Source organism: Panthera tigris, chromosome C1 (assembly GCF_018350195.1).
Source record: "Panthera tigris isolate Pti1 chromosome C1, P.tigris_Pti1_mat1.1, whole genome shotgun sequence".
Classification (NCBI taxonomy): domain Eukaryota; kingdom Metazoa; phylum Chordata; class Mammalia; order Carnivora; family Felidae; genus Panthera; species Panthera tigris.
In genome coordinates this window covers 216,559,685-216,582,858 of record NC_056667.1, presented here as the reverse complement: position 1 = coordinate 216,582,858, position 23,174 = coordinate 216,559,685, and the positions used below count along the sequence as shown (strand labels likewise).

The following is a 23,174-nucleotide window of genomic DNA, read 5'->3' as shown; positions in this document are numbered from 1 at the left end:
CGCAAGAGAAGGCAGCCAGCCAGAGAGAGGCCTTTACGGCAAGGTCCAAGTAAAGGTGGACCTTTAAAGACACTGGTTCCAGCACTTCCCCTCCACACTGGGACCTCTCCTGACTCCCACACTAGGCTTGCACCTGTGCCCTCCCCTGCTTCTAGAAGAAAGCAGCATCACCACCAAAAAATAGAGAGTGCCCTGTGTAAAGAAAAGTGCACAACTCCCAGGGCCAGTGAGCATCTGCTCCAAGTTCGGGAGCAGCTACAAACCAGCCTGAAACATCCAGGTGTTAAGCATCTTTTTTGCACTTTTCTGACAACAATGCCACCACCATCTTACATTTGCAAAGCCTTGAGACTTCGCATGCATTATCTCAAATACTTTCTCCCGTGTGCCCCATGTGAAGGCTGTGAGACAGGCAGCCCCTGGTCCGTTCGTATAGTTAAGGAGGCCAAAGCTGAGTGCGGTTTGTCGCCAGGTACCCAAACCCACCCACTTCCTTAGTTAGGCAGCCTGGAGCCTGAAGCCTAGAGTCTGGAGGAAAGCCTGGAGCTGGAGCAGAGCCTGGAGCCTAGAGCCTGGAGCCTGGAGCCTAGAACTTGGAGGAGAGCCTGGAACATGGAGTCTGGAGCCTGGAGCCTAGAGCCTAAAGTAGAGCCTGGAGCTGGAGTCTGGAGCCTAGAGTGGAGTCTGGAGCCTGGAGCCTGAAGTCTAGAGTCTGGAGGAAAGCTTGGAGCCTGGAGCCGAGCCTGGAGCCTGGAGTCTGGAGCCTAGAGTAGAGCTTAGAGCCTGGAGCCTAGAGCCTGGAGCTGGAGCCTGGAGCCTAAAGTAGGGCCTGGAGCAGAGCCTGGAGCCTGGAGCCTGGAGCCTGGAGCCTGGAGCCTGGAGGAAAGCCTGGAGCCTGGAGGAAAGCCTGGAGCCTGGAGCCTGGAGGAAAGCCTGGAGCCTGGAGCTGGAGCAGAGCCTGGAACCTGGAGTCTGGAGCCTAGAGTAGAGCCTGGAGCCTAGAGCCTGGAGCCTGGAGCCTCGAACCTGGAGCAGAGCCTAGAACCTGGAGCCTAGAGCCCAGAGCCTAGAGCCTGGGGCCTGGAGCTGGAGCGGAGCCTGGAACCTGGAGTCTGGAGCCTAGAGTAGAGCCTGGAGCTGGAGCCTGGAACCTGGAGCCTGGAGCCTAGAGCAGAGCCTGGAGCCTGGAGCCTAGAACCTGGAGCAGAGCCTAGAACCTGGAGCCTAGAGCCTAGAGCCTGGGGCCTGGAGCTGGAGCAGAGCCTGGAACCTGGAGTCTGGAGCCTAGAGTGGAGCCTGGAGCCTGGAGCCTAGAGCCTAGAGCAGAGCCTGGAGCCTGGAGCCTAGAGCCTATAGCCTAGAGAAGATCCTGGAGCCTGGAGCCTGGAGCTGGAGCAGAGCCTGGAACCTGGAGTCTGGAGCCTAGAGTGGAGCCTGGAGCCTGGAGCCTAGAGCAGAGCCTGGAGCCTGAAACCTGGAGCCTGGAGCCTAGAACCTGGAGGAGAGCCTGGAACCTGGAGCCTAGAGCCTAGAGCCTGGAACCTGGAGTCTGGAGCCTAGAGTGGAGCCTGGAGCCTAGAGCCTGAAACCTGGAGCCTGGAGCCTAGAACCTGGAGGAGAGCCTGGAACCTGGAGCCTAGAGCCTAGAGCCTGGAACCTGGAGTCTGGAGCCTAGAGTGGAGCCTGGAGCCTGGAGCCTAGAGCCTAGAGCAGAGCCTGGAGCCTGGAACCTAGAGCCTGGAGCAGAGCCTGGAACCTGGAGTCTGGAGCCTAGAGTGGAGCCTGGAGCCTGGAGCCTGGAGCCTAGAGCCTAGAACAGAGCCTAGAGCTGGAACCTGGAGCCTGCAGCTGAGGGCGGGAGCCAAGCCTCTGTCTCTCCGTCTGGATCTCTTTTAATGTGGGTGGCAGGCAAGTGGCCACTGAACACACGTGATCTGTGGCCACACCACCCCTGCCTCGTTTCAGAGGGGTGTGTAGGGGAGACGTGGGGGTCCTAATGAGCGGCAGGAGTCCCTGTCCCGAGCGTCACGTGTGTATCCCCTCATCTGGTCCTTGTGACCATACATCATCACCTCCACTTTAGAGATGGGAACGCCGAGGGGCCGTGTGGATTGTCCGAGGTGGCAAACTCAGAAAATGGGGACATCAGACCGCAGACCCAGGTCTTCTGACCCAGAGTCCAACTCTGACCCTCTATGTTGTGTTTTCTTACGGGCGTACAAAATACCTCCAATCATGGGAATCAGTAGGAAATTTTATTTCGCTGGTTTCTGGGGGATTTCCCACAATGCCATCCACCTTACTGAAAGCACCCATCGTGCCAAGAAACCCAAAAGCAACCAACACAGATGTGGCTTCGGCGGCAGAGTTCAGTGTGGCCCCGGGACAGCTGTGGCCTCTTGCCGATCAAGTCTGACCAGCTTATCGATATGGAGACGGAACAATTCTATCTCCTGACCTACGGTGACAGCTGATGAGGTTTCGGGATTTAGGGGGTTATCCGTGAAAGCCAGTCTGTGTAATCCACACATGGATCCTGACAGAGGCAGCCCCAACTACCCGCAGAAAAAGACCACATCCACAGGTTTTCGTATTAGTGAGGACAGCAGTCCCACCACACCGCCGAGGAACTCTTGTTTGAGTTTCGACCGGGTTCGTTCAGGAGGTGGTTCCTGAGTGACTCCTGGAGGCCGGGTTTGGGGGTCCCCCAGAGATGGGGCCTGGTGCAGCCCCCTGAGAGCACTTCGTCTGATGGGGAGACTAGAGCCGCTAAAAGGAAACAGCGACCCAGGGGACGAGTGTGACAGGAGGAGTGGGGGGCACTAGGTGCACATCTCGGGCCCGGGGCGGGAGCCGCACAGGCCGCGAGGCTTCTCAGGAGGAGGGGGAGGTGAGGGGGAGCGTATTGAGCACTGGCTGGGGAGGCCCCTTCTCAGGAGCCCCCCACTGACCCCTGTCTTCGTCCTACAGACGAGGAATTAAAGCTTCCAGACAGCGAAGGACCACGTCCCAGACCCGGCGAGCCACAGAGCTGCCCCTTCTACGTCTCCTAAAGAAAGAAACCATCCACAGAGAACATGGCACGGGCCTAAGGAAGGAAGCCTGACCCTGTGTATGAAGTCCTCGTGGGGCCGGGTGTATCTTCACTCGGAATAACTCAAAAATTTTAAGAAGCTGGATACAAAACTGAATAAACAGAATTAATTATAACTACAGAAGAGATGGCGTTTATTACGTGCGTCAAAAAAGAGACAACAGGCCCCCAACGGCATCACGTGTGCTAAGCCCCGTGTCAGCAAAGCAAGACTCAGCACCCGACCGAACTGTGGTTCCGGCCTCTGTCGGGAGCGTAGCCTTAGCTGGTGGGTCCGGACTCGCCTGCTCAGCACTGGGAAGTGACCTGCCGGATGGATCCCTGCTGCCTCCACGCGAAGGCGGCCTTGCCTGAGACAATCCGGTCTCTTTGCCAGAGACTTCCTTTTCCCGCCCCTTCTGCCTAGACAAACTGGCTTTGTTCAGCTCTTCAGAGCTCCTTTCTACTTGCAGAGGGCACTGCCCATTCATGAACAATAGCATGAAGCTGGTTAGATCTTCAAATTACTCAGTCGGATTTTTTTTTAACTTAAGTTTGTTTATTTTTGAGAGAGAGAGAGAGAGACAGAGAGACAGAGACAGAGCACAAGTGGGGGAGGGGCAGAGAGAGAGAGGGAGACACAGAATCCGAAGCAGGCTCCGGGCTCCGAGCTGTCAGCACGGAGCCCGATGTGGGGCTCGAACCCATAAACCCCAAGATCATGACCTGAGCCGAAGTCGGACGCTTTGCAGACTGAGTCACCCGGGGGCTCGCCCCCTTACACTTTGCTACGTGATGTCATTTTAACAGGTCAGTAACTGGATGGTCTGGGGTCCGGCCTGCCAGTGTGCCAGGCGGTGCACCCGCTCTGTTTACCACTCAGTATAATTATGAACGACTGTGTCCCATTCGGGGAAGGTTGGAAAACTCTTCATGAAAGAAAAAATACACTAAAGTAGTGACACTGTTCATCAAACCAAACCAAAAAAAAAAAACAAAAACACCCCCAAACCAAAAACCAAACAAAAACAAACCACGCACTAAATATCCAAGTGGAAAAGACCTATGAAGCCGAAAGGAACCCTAACGCTGAATTTTCAGTTGGCGAGAGCGACAGCTTACCGTGTCTCCCTTCACAAATCGTACGTGACAGTGGAGGCCGGAGGTCTAAGCCAAGGAGGGGAACATGACCGACACAGAACATTAACATGTAGTACTCCGGCCTCACCCCTGTAGCCTGAGGGTCCCCGCACGCCCTCAGGCCAAGGGAATGGAGAGGGCAGAGGGCGGAAGAGTGTTGGGACACTGCCGACTTTCTGTCCCCGGGAGAAGAAAGGAGACACACAGGCTGCAGGGTGCTTTCTCAAGAACAAGTGTCGTGCTGGGCGTGGCCATGGCACCAGGGCACCTGGCAGGGACCCTGCACAGGACCACAGTCTAGGGATCTAGTTGAAGGAGTTCAGCTGCGAACAGCGAAGCAACGTGCCTTTTAGGAGACGCGGGGACAGGGGCGCCTGGGTGGCTCAGTCGGTGGAGGAGGTGCGGGGACAATTGTAACCCCGTGGAAATGTGCCGTGGCTGGTCCTCCTGCTGCTCCCCCCACCGGCCCCCTTCTCCAGGGGGACCCTGGTGGGCCACCGGCACCGCCCCCGCCGGCAAGGCTGAGGTGTGGTCTCCCCCATCCCTCCTCCTGCAGCACACCTGGGATTTCGAGTGAGGGAGCCGTGCAGGCAGGTGCACTCGGGAGGTCTGGCTCTCACGGGACCACGTGGCAGCGCGGGCTCCCCGTCGTCTGGGGGCCCCAGGCTGGACGGGAGCGTCATTCCAGGCCTGGCCACTTCCCGTCCTGATGCCCCTCCCAGGCTGCTCTCCTCCCAGCCAGCGGGCACCCACGGAAATGCCACCCTCAGGTGACAGGACGATGGCAGACTCACCGGAGCAAGGGCCTGGCTCTGCGTCCAGGCAGCTCCTGGCAGCGATCCCCCCGTCCTCAGTCTCCCCAGCACGAAGCCAGCAGGCACGAGGCAGGGCCAGTGCGGGACGTGACCCCCAATGGCCGGAACGCCGGCCCTGGCGCTGCGTGACCTCTGGGCCCGGCGGCTCTCAGCAGCGGCCTTGTGGACACCACGCTACCCCTGGCGTGCCTGAGCCATGGCCTCGGGCCTTTTCCTGGAGGGAAAGGCAAGTCTCGGCTGCCCCAGCCGACTCAATTCCTGCATCCCCGCTCCATGGCCCAGCGGAGCGAGGCTTGACGTGACCCGTGCTGGCCTGAAGCATACCCGAGGTTGGCGGGAAAAGGGATCTCCGACGGGCAGAAAGGAGCCACTCGGCCCTGTAGGATTTTTCACTCAAAAGATCGCTCTCACCAGCTCCCACCTTCATGCCAACCCATCTTCCCTGGGCAGCAAGAAGTTCCTGCCGAAGGAGGAGAGAATTCAAGGTCTGTTCCAGTGCCCGCCTTGTAGACTCTCCACACCCTCCCGGCCCCCGCCACCCACTCGAGTGCACTCTGGAACACGGCGAAGAGTCACCGAACTTGCAGCTGATGTCCCAGCTTCCTGAGTCCGCAGCTGCTCCCAGGACCTTCCACCCGGGCCCTCCGGGGCATGATGCACCTGCTGACTTCCGGGAGCGGGAGATGGGGAAACTGCGCGCAGAGCAGGGAGAGGGGGCAGCCCGTGTTCCCTGCCCCCACGGAGCAACGGGGCCCAGGGTCAGGGCTGAGCGAAGGTCGGGTTTGCGGGGCCGAGGCGAGCGGGGCTCAGCCCAGCCATGGAGCCGGGGCGGCAGTAGGAAAATGCCAAACGTGCTTCTCCATGGGGCCGTCTCGTCCCCGGGGCACCTGCCAACGTCTGGGCCATTTTGTTTGTCACCCGGGGGGAAAGTCAGGGATGCTGTTAAATCTACAACACACAGGGCAGTCTTTCCCCCAGTGGAGAGCTGTCCCCCAAATATCTGAATGTCTGCAGTGCGGAGGCCGGGAAGCCCCTTACAAGAAAAGCAAGAGAAAGAATGTGAAAAACCGAGACGACAGGGGAGGGCCGTGAGGCCACTGCTTCATGTGACAAATGGGCAGGTAACTGAGTGGCTCCTGAGAGGTCAGGTAAGCCTGGAGATACACCACGCAGGACAAGGCCGGGTGGGGTGGCCATGGTCTCCAGCGTGGGGACCGCGGCCCCGAGGAGTCGCTGCCCGACAGCCTGGAAAGTCTGCTGGCATCTTGCTCTTAATCCTCAAATTCAAGGCCAAGAAGCAAAAACGCTGCTGAAAACAGAGAGTCCTTTGCGTCCGTCTGTTCAGCTGCACACGTGCTCTAGATTCTACGGGAGCCACAGGGTCGTGGCGCTGAAGACACGTGTGGCACTGAAGTGGCCAATGTCTGTGCGCTCACTCAGAGTCACCAACCAGCCCCAGGGCCGTCGGTGACCCTGCACGCGGGGACCTGCCTTCCTGGGGTTTCCGTTCCTACGGTCTGCTCTCCCTCCTCTCGGCCGCCTCCTGGGAAGGGGGTGCTGCACCCCCCGCCCCTGGAAGAGCGGTTCTGGACACATTCTGGCCAGTCAAGTGCCCCCACTGTCTCTTTCCGGAGGTGGACACAGCCACCAGAAGGCAGAAAACCACCGGGGCTCAGTTAGTGCCCACTGTGTACCAGGCCACCTGCCCTGCGTTTCCCGGGCACAACTCGTGACTCTAACCATGGGGCTCAGATGTGATAAGCTGTCTGCGGTCCCCCAACTTAAGAAGGCTGATGGTGCTCCTTCCATGGAGACACTCGTCCATGGAGTGTCCATGAAGACTTCCGTCCATGGAGACACCGTCCATGGAGACTTCTGGCGGTCGACCAGTCCTGCCCCCACTCCCCCGGTACACTCCTCCTTCGCTCCTGGCCATGAGTGACACGGAACCCTGTTCTGCATTATGGAATACACCTCTATCACGCTGTATTACAACAGAGAATAAATCACTGCTCTGAACCTCTGCTGCCAATCCGGTGGCCACTAGCCACGGTGGCTACTGAAATGCAAACGAATTAAAATTAAGTAACACTTAAGATGCAGTTCCTCACTGGCACGGGCCACATTTCAAGTGCTCAGCTGCCACACGGGGCTAGAGGCCACCACGTACACAGCACGGAGACGGAGCGCTGCCCTCGCTGCGGAAAGTCCTAGCAACCAGCCCTGCTCTGGATGGTGTTAAAATACACCTGGGGTAACTTAAAGCAGTATCCTAGGGCATCCAGGGTAGAGACACAACAGATGTTCAGTCAGCATGGAAACTGAATCTTTCTGTCAACCTGGAAACGTCCGCGTCTTCCCCCATGCCTAAGAGATTTCATAAAAGGAAGTGAAAAATAAAATTAAGTCAAGGATGATGGCTTAAAAAAATAGATAAACTTATGAGATGGAGCTTAAGAGCAAAACAGAACGTTAGATCCTGTAGGTTTCTATCATCACGACCACGGTGTGATTTTTCATTTACTCCCCCAAGCCAAGAAGTGGGTGGAAGCATTGCAATGCAATACTCCAGGGGAGGCCCTGAGCAGCTCTGGCTCTTACGTACTTGCTGATCCAAGAGTTTACCCACTGCCAAGACCATATCACATTCTGCCTACCTAAACTCTCCAGGTATCTCATAGTTGTTTCATGGCTCAGATTTTAGAGAGTGTTCCAAACAAGTAAGTGAATTATCCTTGACGGGTAAAGCTATGAAAATTTTATTTCTATAACTCCCTTTGTTTGCTCACCTAATTTGATACCTTATTCCACTCTCAGTAAAAGAATATCATAATGACCAGTTCCCTTGTCCAGGCTGTAGGGACATTAGAGATTACTCTGTCCTGTTATAAATCTCGTATTAATTTTCAATGTTCTTCTCAATCCTTAATCAAAAACAAAACTCTCCCTATAGGAACCAGCTTACGGAGGTCTGGTTTGATAGCATTAGGCAACATTTCCTTCCAATACTGACACTGTCCAGGGCACTGGCCTTGCAGACCAGGGACCTGAGCTCCAATCCAGGCTGTGTGTCTGTGCCCTGAGGAGCTACTTAATGCCCGGTGTCAGCACTTCAGCCGCCCCACTGCACCCCCAATGGTGTCCTGGTCCCATCTTGTGCCATGTCACCTCCTGGCCTTTGCCCAAATTGTTCTCATAATGTTTTAGTGCCTCATTCTCTGAGTGGATAGCCAAGGATCACCACACATCTGCAAGAGGCTTTAAGATAAAAGAGGCTGCAACAAAGGACAAAAAGAAACAGACCATAACGCAGCAGACAAAAAAAAGAAAAAAAGTTTTGGAGAAAACGACAATAACAATATTCTCAGAATGACAAGAAAAGGTGCTACATTTGAGAATCAGAGACAATGCCATAAAAAGGGAACCAAGAATAACAGCCAAAAAAAAACACCCCACCTTTTTGAAATGAAATATAGAATAGGTAAGTTTAGTAGAAGGAGTGGAAGAATACAGTAGAGTAATCTCCCACAAAGTATCACCAAGAGAAAAAAGCTAGAGAATGGGAATGAAAAGGAAGTTATTCTCAACAAAGGAGCTGCTGTAAAAGAGACAGAGGAAACGATGGAGAAGGGAAAATTCAGAAAATTCCCCAGAATTTTAGGATACATGTTTTGTTCAGATCCAACGAACCCAATGAATGCTCAGTATATGGGGGGCAGGGGGATCCAGAACGCTAAAGATCAAGAGAAGGTTCTAAAAGCTTCTAGAGAGTAAAAGCAGAGATCATATAGGATACTGAAAATACACAACTCATCAAAATTCTCAAAGCAATCCTGAAAGCTGGAATAAAATGGGAAAAAATTCTTAAATTATGGTAGAAAATAGCTTTTAATTTTACTTTCTTAGGAACTATTAGTTTATTTCATTGAAGAGGCAAGGTAGTCACATGGTTCCATGTCCAAAGTGTATGAAAAGTTACACTTGATAAATCTGCTTCCACTCACATCCACACTCCATTTGCTCTGCAGGCTTTGTTCACCCAAATGCAGAGAAATCCCCACCCTTCTCACATAAGGGACAGGGTGCTATTTTCGCTTTCTGCACATTGCTTCTTTCAGTTAACAATGCATGCTGGAAATAATTTCAAAGAATACATAGAGATCTTTGTCATTCTTTGGAGAATTATTTTTAACCTAGAACGCTACAGTCAGCCAAACTATCAGTCAAGTATGAGGGTAGAATGGTCCTTTTCGGACACGCGAACGCTTAGGAAGGGCCACCAAAGGACGAAGGACGCATTCCAGCAAAATGAGATAGTAATCCAAGGAAGAAGACGATATAGAATCTGGCAAAGAGGGATCCAACAACAACTGAACAGTGGCAAGAGAAACTCAAAGAGTTGTGGTCAAGGGACATGACCAACGAGTCCTGAGAGTGCCCGGAGCAGGCTAGGGGAGTGGATAGACATCTGGGGGAGGGGGTCGAGTCCCAGAAGAGAGAATGAAGGGGAAATGGTAGATGGTCTGGTTTGTTGAATCACACAGGAAATAGTATTGTGAGGGGCTCTGTCAAAAAGGTGTTGAAGAACTGGCTATGACAGACACGTAGACAGAAACGCAATTGAAAAAACCAAAAAAACAAATCATCAACTCCAGAAAAGGCAGAAAGCTGTCCAAGGACAGAAACGTTACAGCACCACACGGTGCGTGACATCACCGTCACCACCAGCCTCCCCTGCACCCGGGGCTCGTGCTGAGTGAGGTCTTCTCACGAAATAGCTCCTTTGCCCTCATAAACCCCTTGCAGGAAGTGCACTCGAAAGTTTCCCACCTTACGTGCGGGGCACCTGGGCCACAAGGTGAAGTAACCACGGAGCACGTGGCAGGGCCAGGACTCGAGCCCAGGAATCTGACCCCAGTCGCACTATCCTCTTTAGCAGTCCGCTGTCCTACGACATAACCCCGAACACGACACGACTGTGGTGTGACAATGCGGAGGGAGGAGAGCGGGGCCCCAGCCCCCCCCCCCCAAGCCAGGAAGCCGGCACTTAGTGTCCACGCTTGGAAAATCGATAGAGTGCACACGTGTATTATTTATAGACACGGAGCTAATCGCCAGATCATTCAGGGTCTTGTCAGGCCATTGAGAACTTGGCCTCGATGGGGTGATATGAGAAGCCGTTGGAGAGTTTTAATTAGAGAAGTGACATGATCTGACATATTTTAAAAGGCTCACCCAGCTGCTGTGTGGAGAATGGCCTGAGAATGTGGGACACGGGTAAAACATAGATTACCTTCAATAAATGCGACGGTTTAGGAGTCGAGACAATGCAAAAGGACAATGCAAAAGGAGGGGTAGCCGGGGGAGAAGAGTACCGACCCTCCCGTGAAATGTCACACCTGGTGGCCAGAGGTCAGCTGGGGACAAGAGTCCCAGAGAAGGGAAGCGAGTGGGTGTGACTGAAGGACACCATGGGCAACGGGGCCTTGGCTGGAGCCAAGACATCGATCCAGGAAGTGGGGGCAGCCTGGGGGTCGAACTGACACCTTCCTGGTTACCTTGGGCCGGACCCTTAGCACCTCTGAGTCTGTCTCTGTCAAACAGAGACATACTCTAAACTCTGCTCCTGGGGTTTGATGTAACTATGGGGGAAGCTTCTGGGAGCATCTGGCAACCCGCAGGCCTCAGAAGCCACCTCCGCTCCCACCTCCGCCCTTCCCAATCCTGTTCCCTGACAAGGCGCACAATCCACAGCCTCGGCTGGAACCCGGGTCCCCTGATTTCCCACCCGCCGGGCCATCTCTGTGTGTCACCCACAATACAAGCCGCAGCCCCTAAGCGGGACGCCGGTGAATCACGAGAGTCGCCCAGAAAAGGGAGAGGGAGACAGCTGGCTCTCTGACAGAAATAGCTGTGGGGCGGGGCCCGCAAGCCATCGGGGACCCGCAGGCCCGTCCACAGCTGAGTTCCTGATCCCATGTCCAACTGGAACCATCTCGTTGGGACTCACCGAGACAGGCCACGGTCACGGGCTCAGTGTGCGCACCCCCTGACGGCCCAGACTTGGTGATGAAAATCCCCCCGGACGCCTGTCTTGTCACATTCCTGATGCCCTCTGCTGACACACCGGGATGTGTGTGTCTGTCTCAGGAAGAAGAGCCCCGGAAGGGTCTGGGGTTACTCCTCAGCGGCTGCGTTAGAATTGGGGGTTCTTCCCGTGGGCAGCCTGTGCCGTGCCGGGCATCCGACCCCCTTGCCCCTTCCCACCCCCTGGAAGAAGGGGGCACGACAATGTCACCTGGGAAAAAGGCACGAGGGTGACAGTTCAAACGACAGGAAACAGGCTGTAGCAACAAGACCACGTTCGGGTACACGCTGGGCTCAGTGTGGTCTCACCTGAGGGCAGGGGAGCGGAGCAAGGGGCCAGGGGTGTGTGTCAGGCCCGCTGGGCTCACTCCCGGACGGCACGGGCCCAGAGGAGCCGGGGGGAGGTGAGGCCCCAAACTGAGCCCGATTTCCAGGACCGTTCTGAAAAAGAACTTGTGTGCCCAACCCCCAGCTTGGCTTGAGGCTGGAGGAGAAAAGAGACAGGGTCCCTCAAGACAAGCGGACTTAGGAAGGCTATTTGGGGAAGCAAGGGGTGAGGGGGGCTGGGCAGTAAACTGAAAGGAGGATTTAGGGTGAGAATATCCTGCATTTACAGAACTACCCAGAATGAAGCCCGGGGTTGTCCTAAGCTGGGGTCCCTGCAAGCAGAGCCTGAGGCAGGGATTTGCATGCGGGTATGTATCCACAGGCAGCAGAAGAGGGGTGAGGGGAGCTGCGGGGCAGGGGCAGGAGGAGGCCTCCGCGGGAGTGTGCCTTCAGCCCCGTCCCACGGGGAGCTCTGGAGCAGAGTTAGCTCCACCTTGAAGCAAGGGGAGGGGACACGGACACCCTCGGTCAACAGCTGCAGCTGCCCCAGGGGTGGGGGGTGTCATACCCCCACCCCCACAGTGACTCCTATGTGGTCAGGGGCACCTTTCTAGTGAAGGGGCAGCTGTGAACCCCCAGGAGCCACACTCACAGGCCAGGGAGTCAACACCACCCCCCCCCCCCCGATAAGAGGGATCTGAGCCCCTGTAGGCATCGTGTGCCCAAGGGTCAGTCTCAGAGAAGAGGCTCTGGGGACAGTCAAGGAGAGGGCACTGTGCTGTGAGTGAGGAAGAGAAAGGGACAAGGGTCTGTGTGGCCGCAGGGGATGACTCATTCACCGCCTTGGTGAAAGGGCCCACAAGTCCATTTCTAATACAACTTGCCTGTGATTCTTAAAAACCTTTCTTTTAATGTTTATTTATTTTTGAGAGACAGAGAGAGGGAGAGACAGAGACAGAGACAGAGCTTGAGCGGGGGAGGGCAGAGAGAGAGGGAGACCCAGAATCCGAAGCAGGCTCCAGGCTCCGAGCCGTCAGCACAGAGCCCGACGTGGGGCTTGAACTTGTGAACCACGAGATCACGACCCGAGCCCAAGTCGGACACTCAGCCGACTGAGCCCCGCAGGCGCCCCGATTTCCTTTTTCAATTTTTCTGTTGCTGTGATTCTCCTTTCGAGAGGATACTCTGAATTGCCCCAGGCACCTGGAGAGCAGTATCCTCTCCCTCAGCGACAGAGCGCTGGATGAGAATTTGGGATGCTACCAAAAGCCTTGAGCAGAATGTGAAACGCGGTAGGAGAGAAAAATAGAACTGCTTTCAAAACACCTTTCCCCAGGGTGTGAGAAGCACTGCTCCCGCCCTCAGTGGCGACGAGTGTCTCAAAGTGCTTCCTGGACCTTTTTCCTGACAACGCCTTGCCCGAGTTCCGCGTCAGGGACAAGCTAGTCGTGCTAATGCATCTACAGTGTTCAAAAGTTACAACTCCATTTACTAGAAACCCGCCTCGGCTGAGACCATAATGTATCTGAACCAGGAGTGTGTCAACTGGCCCCGTGTCAGGTCACTGCTTCCGGCACGTACCCAGGAGGGTCCCAACCCCTCGGCCGACCGGGCCCTGCCTGCCCGCTCTCCTTCCCGCACGGTGACCCTGCCGGTGGGCCTCAGGTCACCTCGGCCCAGAATGCTCCTTTTTCTCCAGAGGGCACATTCCTGGACACCCGGCCCACGTCCACCCACCCCCTGCCACCTGCTTAAACCCTCTCCAGTGTTCACTCAGGCCCCCTCGCCTCCCCAAATGCTTCAGAGGCAGCCAACGTCCCCCGTTGCCAGGATGGGCCTGACGGGTCCTAAGGGAGGACTCCACCCCCCCCCCCCCCCCCGCCCCACACACCCACGCACAGAGACTAGCGTGGGCTGCTGAGTCAACAGTCCTGGTCACAGTTTGGCTCAGGAGCAGCCAGGGAGCCACGTGGAGATGTGTCACGGAAGATGCTTCTAGATCTCAGGAGAGAGACCGGGTGTACGCTCATGGGGGGGGTGAGGGGGGGATGTCTGGGAACATGGCAGCCAGTCTTCCAGGAGCAAGAGCCTGGAGATGAGGCCATCCGGAAGAGGACAGCCCAGCCTCAAGGTGCTGTGGAGACAAGGGGCCACTGGTGGGGCTGGCCAGGAGTCCATACCGCAGCCAGTATGTTTCTTCTTGCAGAGGCCAGTCCAGGTCAGGGTTTCTGTCACTTCCAGAAAAACCTCGAAATGCCATTTCCTCCAGGAAGCCGCCTCGGATTGCCATCCCTAGTCCCATCAGTAAACTGGAACTCTCGTTTCCAGACTTTCAGTGCACAACATCCATGCCCTTGTAACGTCAGCTCTCTTCCTGTCTTCTGTTATAGTTATTGCTCTACAGGTCAGGCCCCTTTCCGACCCAATTCTTTTTTTTTTTTTTTTAACGTTTTATTTATTTTTGAGACAGAGAGAGACAGAGCATGAACAGGGGAGGGGCAGAGAGAGAGGGAGACACAGAATCGGAAGCAGGCTCCAGGCTCCGAGCCATCAGCCCAGAGCCCGACGCGGGGCTCGAACTCACGGACCGCGAGATCGTGACCTGAGCTGAAGTCGGACGCTCGACCGACTGAGCCCCCCAGGCGCCCCATCTGACCCAATTCTTTGAGGGCAATTCCCTTCAGGTCCATCCCTGAGTCCTACTCTCCCTGGGACCGAAGTCTGGAGAGCATGGCACGTATCTGCTGAATCGATGAGCAAATAAGAAGGAGCCAAACTTATGACACTTTTGTTAACTTTTAGCGCAAGTCTCAAGAACTCCGTGGTGAACAGATACTCGCCATTTGAATCCCGGTTTTAATTTTCACAGTTGGGCCCTAGAATTCAATTAGTAGCAGAACAGAAAACGTAGCACCTGCTTCTCCCAACATTACAGATACATGCCACTCAGTACTTGTAACAGCCCCATCTGTGGCTTTAATGGGAGGACAGGTGGGAAGATCTCACATTGACCTAGTTACTCACCGACAGCCAAAGCGGATTTCTTCTCCCCATTTCAGAGACGAGAAGACAGAGGCTGAAAGGGGTCGAGTAACTCACTTCCCTGGGATCACATAGCTCCTCCGGGGGGACGTGTGCACGGTTTCACAGCCCAGGTCTGACTCCCAGGCCTGAACCTGTCACTGCCATCTGCGTCCCCCCGGCTGGGGTGCAGGACCACGGGTTCCCGGTCCTCAGGACCTCAAGGGTGTCAACCCAGGGAGCATCCCCAGCCTCTCCTTCCAAACCAAAGCAGCAGATACCAGGCAGACCTAGCAAGCGCTCAGTCTTCTGTTCCTTTGTCCATAAGCAGCCACGGAAAGACAAGGCCGAGACCACCAGTCCCCCCGGCCTCCCAGAGGACACTTGCTTGGTCTTTCGGTCAAATACACACATAAGTGACACTCCTCACAGCAGCGGGGATTATATTCAGGCTACCACTTTTAGCCAACGTCTTTATTTAGCCGAACGTACTTTAAGCTCCTGGTACTTCTTTTGTTTGTTAATTAATGCAACACACTCAGGAGCTTGTACCACACGCCTGACTCTGTGCGGAGCTCTGCGGATACAAAAGGGAGTGAGATACCGCCTGCCTGTGTGTCACCTCCTACAGGGAGAACAAATTATGCCGAGGCGAAGTGACCACCACACCAGGTGCAGGGAGGCAAGAGTGACAGGAGCCTGGGGGAGGCAGGGAGACCTCTGCCTGCCGTGATCTGGGCGGGCTCACGGAGGACACAAATCTCCAGTGGGTTTTAAGGCATGAATAGGAGTTTGCCCGGAAAGCCCTTTTCCTTTTCATACAGAGGAAAACCAAAGTCTTTATCCATTTCAGTATTCAACAAACACCGCTGGATAGCCACGTGCCCATCAACGCCAAATCGGGTATTTGCAAACCGAAAACACCTAAGAACTGGTCATAGAGCAGACCTCAGTGAAGAGGCAATCAGAGGCAATCAGAGCCCGCAGCCTGAGTGGCTTGGGAGTTTTTCCACGTGAGGCCAGTGCTGTGCAGACTAAGTCCACATCCTAACAGAACCCTTGGGAGGGAGTACATGACGGGGGGATGAAGTGTACCTGCATATACAGTCTTCGTAGTTAGCATTTACACGGGACACAATCCCCAGGTAGCAAGTTTCTTTGTCATGGGGCCCAGGGAACGGGCCCCCTTCCCCAGGGAGCTGCCACCGCCCATCTGCCGTGCAACTTTCCAGCGTCATTGGTTAGTTTAACCTAAAGGTTGGACCCTTGGGGGGAACGGCGCGGACGGGGACAGACAGGCACACAGCGTCCCTTCATTTGCCACGCTTCAAGTTCATCACCAGCCGTTCCAATAAACTGCCCAGGAAACTTGGACGAAAACCTCTCCGTGCGCCTGGACCCGCTTTCGGGCTCGGTCCAGAGACAAGATTCACAGAGACCACGCTCATGCCCGAGCTGCACCTGCGTGTCAATCGACGGCCAGTGGTCACGGACATGAACCAGGCCGTTTCGCCAGGGCCATGTGGCCTCCGGGGACCTTCCACCGGCCTCCGGGATCGGCCCGCTCCACCCCCACGAGGCCGCGCGACCGAGCGGGGCGCTCGCTCCCCGACCCCGCGGGCCCCGGGCGGTGGGGAGGGTCCTGAGCCGCCGGCCCCAGCGCCGCTCCCCGAGGGGGACGGCGGCCCCGGGCGTGGGGGAGGGGTCGGCGTCGCCGGTTCGTCCCCGGGGCCGAAGGACCCGCGCCCGGCCCGCGCCGCCGGCGGACGGACCGAGCGACCCACCGACCGGGGCGCGACCGCCGCGGAGGCGCCCCCGGCCGCCCCCGGCCGCCCCCCGGCCCCCGGCCCCCCCCCCCCGGCCGCCTACCTCGCGCGCGATCTGGTTCAGCGCGTCGTCCTCCGCCGTCAGCCGCTCCCGGTTGGGGAGCCGCTTGCGCCCCGAGCCCTGCGTGCCCATGTCCATCGGCCGCGCCGCCCGCTGCCGCCGCTCGCGCCCCTCTCGGGCCGGCCCCGCTCCGCCCCTCCCTCCGCCGCGGCGTCATGGCGTCAGCGGGCGCGGGCCGGGGACGCGGGGACACGCCGGAGGGGGGCACACGGGGGCCGGGGGCGCGGGGACACGCCGGAGGGGGGGGACACGCCGGAGGGGAGGGACACGGGGGCCGGGGGCGCGGGGACACGCCGGAGGAGGGGGGGACACTCTGGAGGGGGGCACACGGGGGCTGGGGGAGCGGGGACACGCCGGAGGAGGGGGGGACACGCCGGAGGGGAGGGACACGGGGGCCGGGGACGCGGGGACACGCCGGAGGGGGGCACACGGGGGCCGGGGGCGCGGGGACACGCCGGAGGGGGGGGACACGCCGGAGGGGAGGGACACGGGGGCCGGGGGCGCGGGGACACGCCGGAGGAGGGGGGGACACGCCGAGGGGAGGGACACGGGGGCCGGGGGCGCGGGGACACGCCGGAGGAGGGGGGGACACGCCGGAGGGGAGGGACACGGGGGCCGGGGGCGCGGAGACACGCCGGACTGGATGGAGGAGCAGGCGGGGCGGGGGTCGCGGGGACAGGGGCGCGGGAACCTGGCACGGGGTCTTGTGGGGACGCCATGTAGGACGGGGCCGGGGACGCTCCGGGATGCTGAGCATGGAGACAAATGGCAGTCTGGAATGGATGGCTGGGGTTACCCCGCGCAAGGACGCGGAGGTGACAGGGCTGGGGGCGGCGGCGGGTAGAGGGGCCGAGGGACCAAGCAGGGTTCAGAGGCGCCGGGAGGCCCAGGGCCCCAAGCGGCCCACTCCAGGCCAGTGGCTCCCGGTGGAGTTGGGACCTCTGCGGGGCTGCTCCAGGGCGCGGAGGAACCGGGTTGCAGAGAAGGGTTTGTGCGCAGAGGAGTGCAGGGACCTGGGGGGGGGGGGGTGCTCAGACAGGGGCCTCCGATGAGCTGGAGTCAGGCAGTCACAGATGGGGTAACAGGCAGGCTCTGGGGTCAGGTCCAGGGGGTCCGGAACCAGCTCGCAGCTACCAGGCGGTGACTTTGGCCAGCCTCCTGGGCTTTGCAGCACATTCAGAATCATGGAGTTGATGTATAGGGTTCCTTCTTCACGTGCATGTCCCCTGTGACCTCCCACTTCACTTCTGGGTCCCCAGCTGTTGACAAAGGAGTGAACTTACCTGAGCCTTACCTTCCACACTCTAAAAGTGGATTTTAAAATAAATTGGAGAATCAGAGAAGGTTTACAGAGCCGTTGCCTTTTTGTCTACGGTAACGATGCAAGCAACTGTTAGCTGTCGGTCCTGACTTAGAAAACAAAGGCACGAGTCCAAAAGTTACTGGTGTTTGCGTGTTTGGGTGTGGGGAGATCTTCAATGGGGCTAGGGAAGAATGGGAGGGAGGGGGCCATATTGAAGTCACTTGTGTCCCTCCCCCAGCCAGAGCCCCACAGATAAGGACAGTTAACATTTTGGTATATGTCTCACCAGGTGACTGTGACCAGGTTGGTTTGGGTTCTTGAAGTACCGTGGAAGCTGGACGGAGCAGGGAACGGAAAGGGGGTTCTGCAGTCCCAGGAAAGTCGATGAGGTTGTATTGCTGGGAAAAGCCAGTGAGGGGAGGACACAGGACAAATGGGGACCGGCCCCAGGTGCTCAGGACACCTGAGTGGGCGTGGGCGGGGTGAGCGCACAAGGCAGGCAAGGCAGGCGTTAGGGCTGTGACCTTGTTCTTTACTGGTATTCCCAGAGCTTGTGCACGCCTGACACATCGTAGGCACTGAGGAAGCGTCTGTTGATTGACTCTCTGGTGCCGTATTCTGCCGCTTAGGACCCCATACTCCTTGGGTGACATGAACCCGGTTGGAGGAAACTATCTCTTGCTGTGCCCTGAGCCTTGTGGAGGTGGCTCACCACTCCGCTCGCCCGTGACACATTGCGATGACTCTGTGTCTTTGCTCAGCCTGGTTTTCAGCCCCATCTCTTTGCTCACTCGTTCGCCCACACCCGCTACCCGGCAGGTGCTGTGCTGGAGGCTGGAGCATGACTGTCAAGGACACAGACATGGACCCAGACGTGTGCCGGAGGTACCCGGAAGTCCTTATCCCAAGCCACATTAAAGCCTCCTACGTCTCCTTTCTAGAGGAAGTCTTCCCAAGTTCCCAAGGCTGCCCCTACTTCCCTCATCATTCTTCATCAGAACTTTGAGCCACTTTTTATTCCAGCACTTAAATTCTTCCGGAATGGTCTGTTGACCACGAGGAGGGCAGGCATAGACGGAGTCTCACTCACCTTTCTGTCCACACTGGGGATTGGATGTGCTGCTGGTTCAGTCATACTGGGAGCGTGTGGCTGAACTCCGGGAACTGAGTCTAGTTCCCAACACTCCTACTTCATTGTCCCAATTGGCTTTTTCCCAGAGACAGAGGACTCACTACCTTGCACTGGCCAAGAGGTGTTTCTGAACAGTCCCAGTCCCTGGACAGTGTTCTTAGACTCTGGGGTGAATTTTGTCCCCACTTCTCCTCCTCACCCCCCCCCCAACCCCCACTCCTGAAAGGAGCCACCTTTTAGGAATCTTCTGAACCAATGTTGTTGATCCTCAGTCCTATGATGTCATGACCTCCAGACCTAGTCCAATGATGTCATGACCTCCCAGACCTTGTCCTATGATGTCATGACCTCCCAGCCCTACTCCTATGATGTCATGACCTCCCAGCCCTAGTCCTATGATCTCATGACCTCCCAGCCCTAGTCCTATGATCTCATGATCTCCCAGCCCTAGTCCTATGATGTTATGACCCTCAGACCTTGTCCTATGATGTCAAGACCTCCCAGCCTTAGTCCTATGATGTCAAGACCTCCCAGCCTTAGTCCTATGATGTCATGACCCCCCAGCCCTAGTCCTATGATGTCATGACCCCCCAGCTCTAGTCCTATGATGTCATGACCTCCCAGCCCTAGTCCGATGATGTCATGACCCCCCAGCTCTAGTCCTATGATGTCATGACCTCCCAGCCCTAGTCCGATGATGTCATGACCTCCCAGCCCTAGTCCGATGATGTCATGACCTCCCAGCCCTAGTCCGATGATGTCATGACCCCCCAGCCCTAGTCCTATGATGTCATGACCTCCCAGCCCTAGTCCTATGATGTCATGACCTCCCAGCCCTAGTCCTATGATGTCATGACCTCCCAGCCCTAGTCCGATGATGTCATGACCCCCCAGCCCTAGTCCTATGATGTCATGACCTCCCAGCCCTAGTCCGATGATGTCATGACCCCCCAGCCCTAGTCCTATGATGTCATGACCCCCCAGCCCTAGTCCTATGATGTCATGACCTCCCAGCCCTAGTCCTATGATGTCATGACCTCCCAGCCCTAGTCCGATGATGTCATGACCCCCCAGCCCTAGTCCTATGATGTCATGACCTCCCAGCCCTAGTCCGATGATGTCATGACCCCCCAGCCCTAGTCCTATGATGTCATGACCCCCCAGCCCTAGTCCTATGATGTCATGACCTCCCAGCCCTAGTCCGATGATGTCATGACCCCCCAGCCCTAGTCCTATGATGTCATGACCTCCCAGCCCTAGTCCGATGATGTCATGACCCCCCAGCCCTAGTCCTATGATGTCATGACCTCCCAGCCCTAGTCCTATGATGTCATGACCTCCCAGACCTAGTCCATGTGCTTTTTCCAACTCTCTCTGGCGATGCGCTCCCAGACTGGCTGGTTGTCACTTTAGAAGCAGTTTTTTTTGTTTGTTTTTTTTTACCTTTAAGTGGAAAATGCTACTACCTGTTTTGTCACGGTGGGAGCAGTCCATGTAAAGAGGCGTTTCAGGGTTTGACACACAGACAATCGATAAATAGTCCCTTCAGCTCCTGGGTCTGAATGAATGGCGGGCAGTAGTTTGTGCCAGGCGCGGCGGGGCAGGGGCAGGGACATTAGGCTGCTTTAAGGGTCTCCCCTGTTCTCTGGTGCCCCCTCAGAAGGAGATAGACTGCTACATGATCTCATCCAATCACGCTGAGCCCCAGGCTCGCTGAGAAGCTGGGGCTCTCTCAGCCCTGGACCCTCGGCCTCTCCTGCGTGGTCATCCGGGAGCCTATTTCTACCGAGAAGATGAATTCTCCGTGGTTGTGCCATGACAGCCACCAAACGCTCCCCTGTAGCCCTTTTCCTACTTTCCTGCTCCGGGCGTTTGCACTACCCACGAGGGGTTGTCTCAGAGCAGGAGACAGAGAGCACCCATCACAGGTCCGGCGTCCAGGCCGAGAGAAGCAGTGTGGGCCGCCCGGAGGAAGAAGTTAACGAGCACTCTGGAGGCGGCCTCCAGCCCGCAGGGCCCTCCGTGGGAGCTCACGTGGGCCAAGAGGTGACTCACTCCGCTCCGCTGGGCAAGACTTGCTTGTGGTTCTGCCCCAAATTTCTTTCACTCGTCCTCCGGCCTTGCCCCTCCAACGAGCATGGGCCGGAGTGACCTCACGGCTAGAGAAAGGCTGCAGAGAATTCCAGCCCCTGACAGGGATGGCTTGAAAAACCAGCAGACACAGCATGGAGCTGAAATCATGCTCCGAAGAGAGGCTGGCTGAGGTCAGCTCGGGAGGTCAGCTGGCTGCTCTCCAGGGGCCGCTGGCCTTGATCTGTGTCTCTGCATCTCGTACACAGCATATCCCAGGTAGAACATTGGACCCGAACCCGCTTCCAATCCAGTTTTGCCATTTCCAGTTACTTTTTCATGTCTCTTGGACTCCTTCTTCTCCCCTAAGCCCAGGTTTACCCTTTCCTTCATCTCTGATGGTTTCTACCCCCCTTCTGCACCTGTGCTGACACTCCGTGGTCTGTCTGTATGAGGCTCATCTTATCTCACGTGGGGATTACCTGCAGTGAATCGTTTCTAGGACTTGGGTGGGGCACACAAGACAGTCCATTGAGGTACAGGAAGAATATACTAGAACTTCTATAAATATGTATTTTTTATGTTTATTTATTTATTTTTGAGAGCGAGAGAGAGAGAGGGAAAATATGAGCAGGGGAGAGGCAGAGAGAGAGAGAGAGAGGGAGGCAGAGAATCAGAGAATCCCGAGCAGGCTCCACGCTGTTGGTGCAAAGCCCGACGTGGGGCTCAGTCCCATAAACCTGTGAGATCATGACCTGAGCCAAAATCAAGAGTCGGACACTTAACCAACTGAGCCACGCAGGTGCCCCTATGAATATGTATTTTCAACTAAAAATAAAAATGTGATATATCCAATATTAATTTGATTTTATGGCTCAACTGAACGAAGAGCCCCTATATATTAATATTTGATACATAACCTCCCTTGAAGTGGCCACATGCCATGTCACAGTGATACACAGGTGTCCCCAGGTGCTGGTGGTGACCTTCTCTCTACACAGGATCATTTTCAGAGTACTTTGATGTATCTGCATTAGCAAGGTGAGATGGGTTTATGGATTAAACAACCTAGTTTTAACCAAAACTCAAAGAGTAGATCAATGGCTTCAAAGGATTTACGAGATGCCTCAAAAAATGATTCCCCCAAATCACAAACAAATAAGAAAATGAGATACACGTTTCTTACACCAAGTGGGAGCTGTTCATTGACTTCAGTATGAGGGTCTTAGATAGGATGAGAATCGGAAACAATGTGAAATGTGAATTTCCATTTCCTACCATTAATAATTAGCTTCATTTTTAAGTGATACTCTTCCTTGATTTATAAACTAATCGTGATAGATTATGAACAGAATTTAGATGTTAAAATATATAAATATTTATGGGGGTATTTAAAAATATTTAATGATTGAGTTCATGGTGAAAAAAAAAAGTCTCGGTTCTAGACCAGTAAGTCTTGAATTTGGGGGGATCGTGAACTCCTTTGAGAATCTGATGACAGCTGGATTCCTACCCTCCCCACCAAAAGGCATGTGAATAGGAAATTTGAATACAATTTAAAGGCTGATACTTTGAAGCCGTCCTTGGCCATCTGACCCCCATTCCATCCTGTCCCCATTCAAGCCTTTCTACGTACTAAAGCAGAATAATCTTCCAAAATACCCTTTTGTCATGTTGTATAACGCACATTCCAGAACAGCTCCCTAGGGGGGCTATTGCAGAAGGTCTGGAGTGTCCCAGTAGGTGTGAGGTTTGTCACTGCTAACGTATGACCACAGATAGCGGAAATGCCGAAGTTCATGAAAGTATTTGCTCTAAGTGATATTACCGTTGTAATATCATCCTCACCGAGTGCTACCCAGTGGCAGGAAGTTTGCACAAATGAACACCTTGGTAGGAGGATGTCACGCCCGGGATAATTACGTGCTGTGTGTCTCTGGGGAGAAAGCTGAGGGTGGCTGTCCTCCTGCACACAACACCGGCTTCTTGGCCAGCCCTTCGAGCTCTGCCAGGAGAGCATTCCTGAGACCTGGGACCAAGGTGGCCTTTTCATAGCCGAGAGCCTTGTCCAGGGTCAGGGACCCATGGGTGCTCAGAAAATGTCTGTGGCTCGATGGTATAAAGAACCCTTTCATAAGGTGCCATATAAAAGAGGATGAGAAGACCGATTTCCTTTCTTCTTGTGGAAGACCAGTACTGCAGGTGTTTATTGATGTGCCATGGAATCCATTTTCTCCTAGCATGGGATTTATTAACTGTAATTCAGTTGGTTTTAAAAATAGGTGTCGGAGGGCTTTTAGCTTCTAGCAATGGAGATGA

General features: G+C 55.7%; 1 protein-coding gene across 20 annotated transcripts in view; it reads right to left on the bottom strand.

Annotated features, from left to right (window-relative positions):
• Positions 1-16,463, bottom strand: part of LRRFIP1 (LRR binding FLII interacting protein 1) — a 140,074-nt gene extending 123,611 nt beyond the window's left edge. For all 20 annotated transcript variants that reach the window (XM_042995822.1, XM_042995824.1, XM_042995823.1 and 17 more), the window contains exon 1: positions 16,333-16,463. In XM_042995822.1, the coding sequence (XP_042851756.1) occupies positions 16,333-16,428 (96 nt within the window). In that variant the 5' untranslated portion in view covers positions 16,429-16,463. The remainder of the gene's footprint in view (positions 1-16,332) is intronic.
• Positions 16,464-23,174: the final 6,711 nt, after the last annotated feature.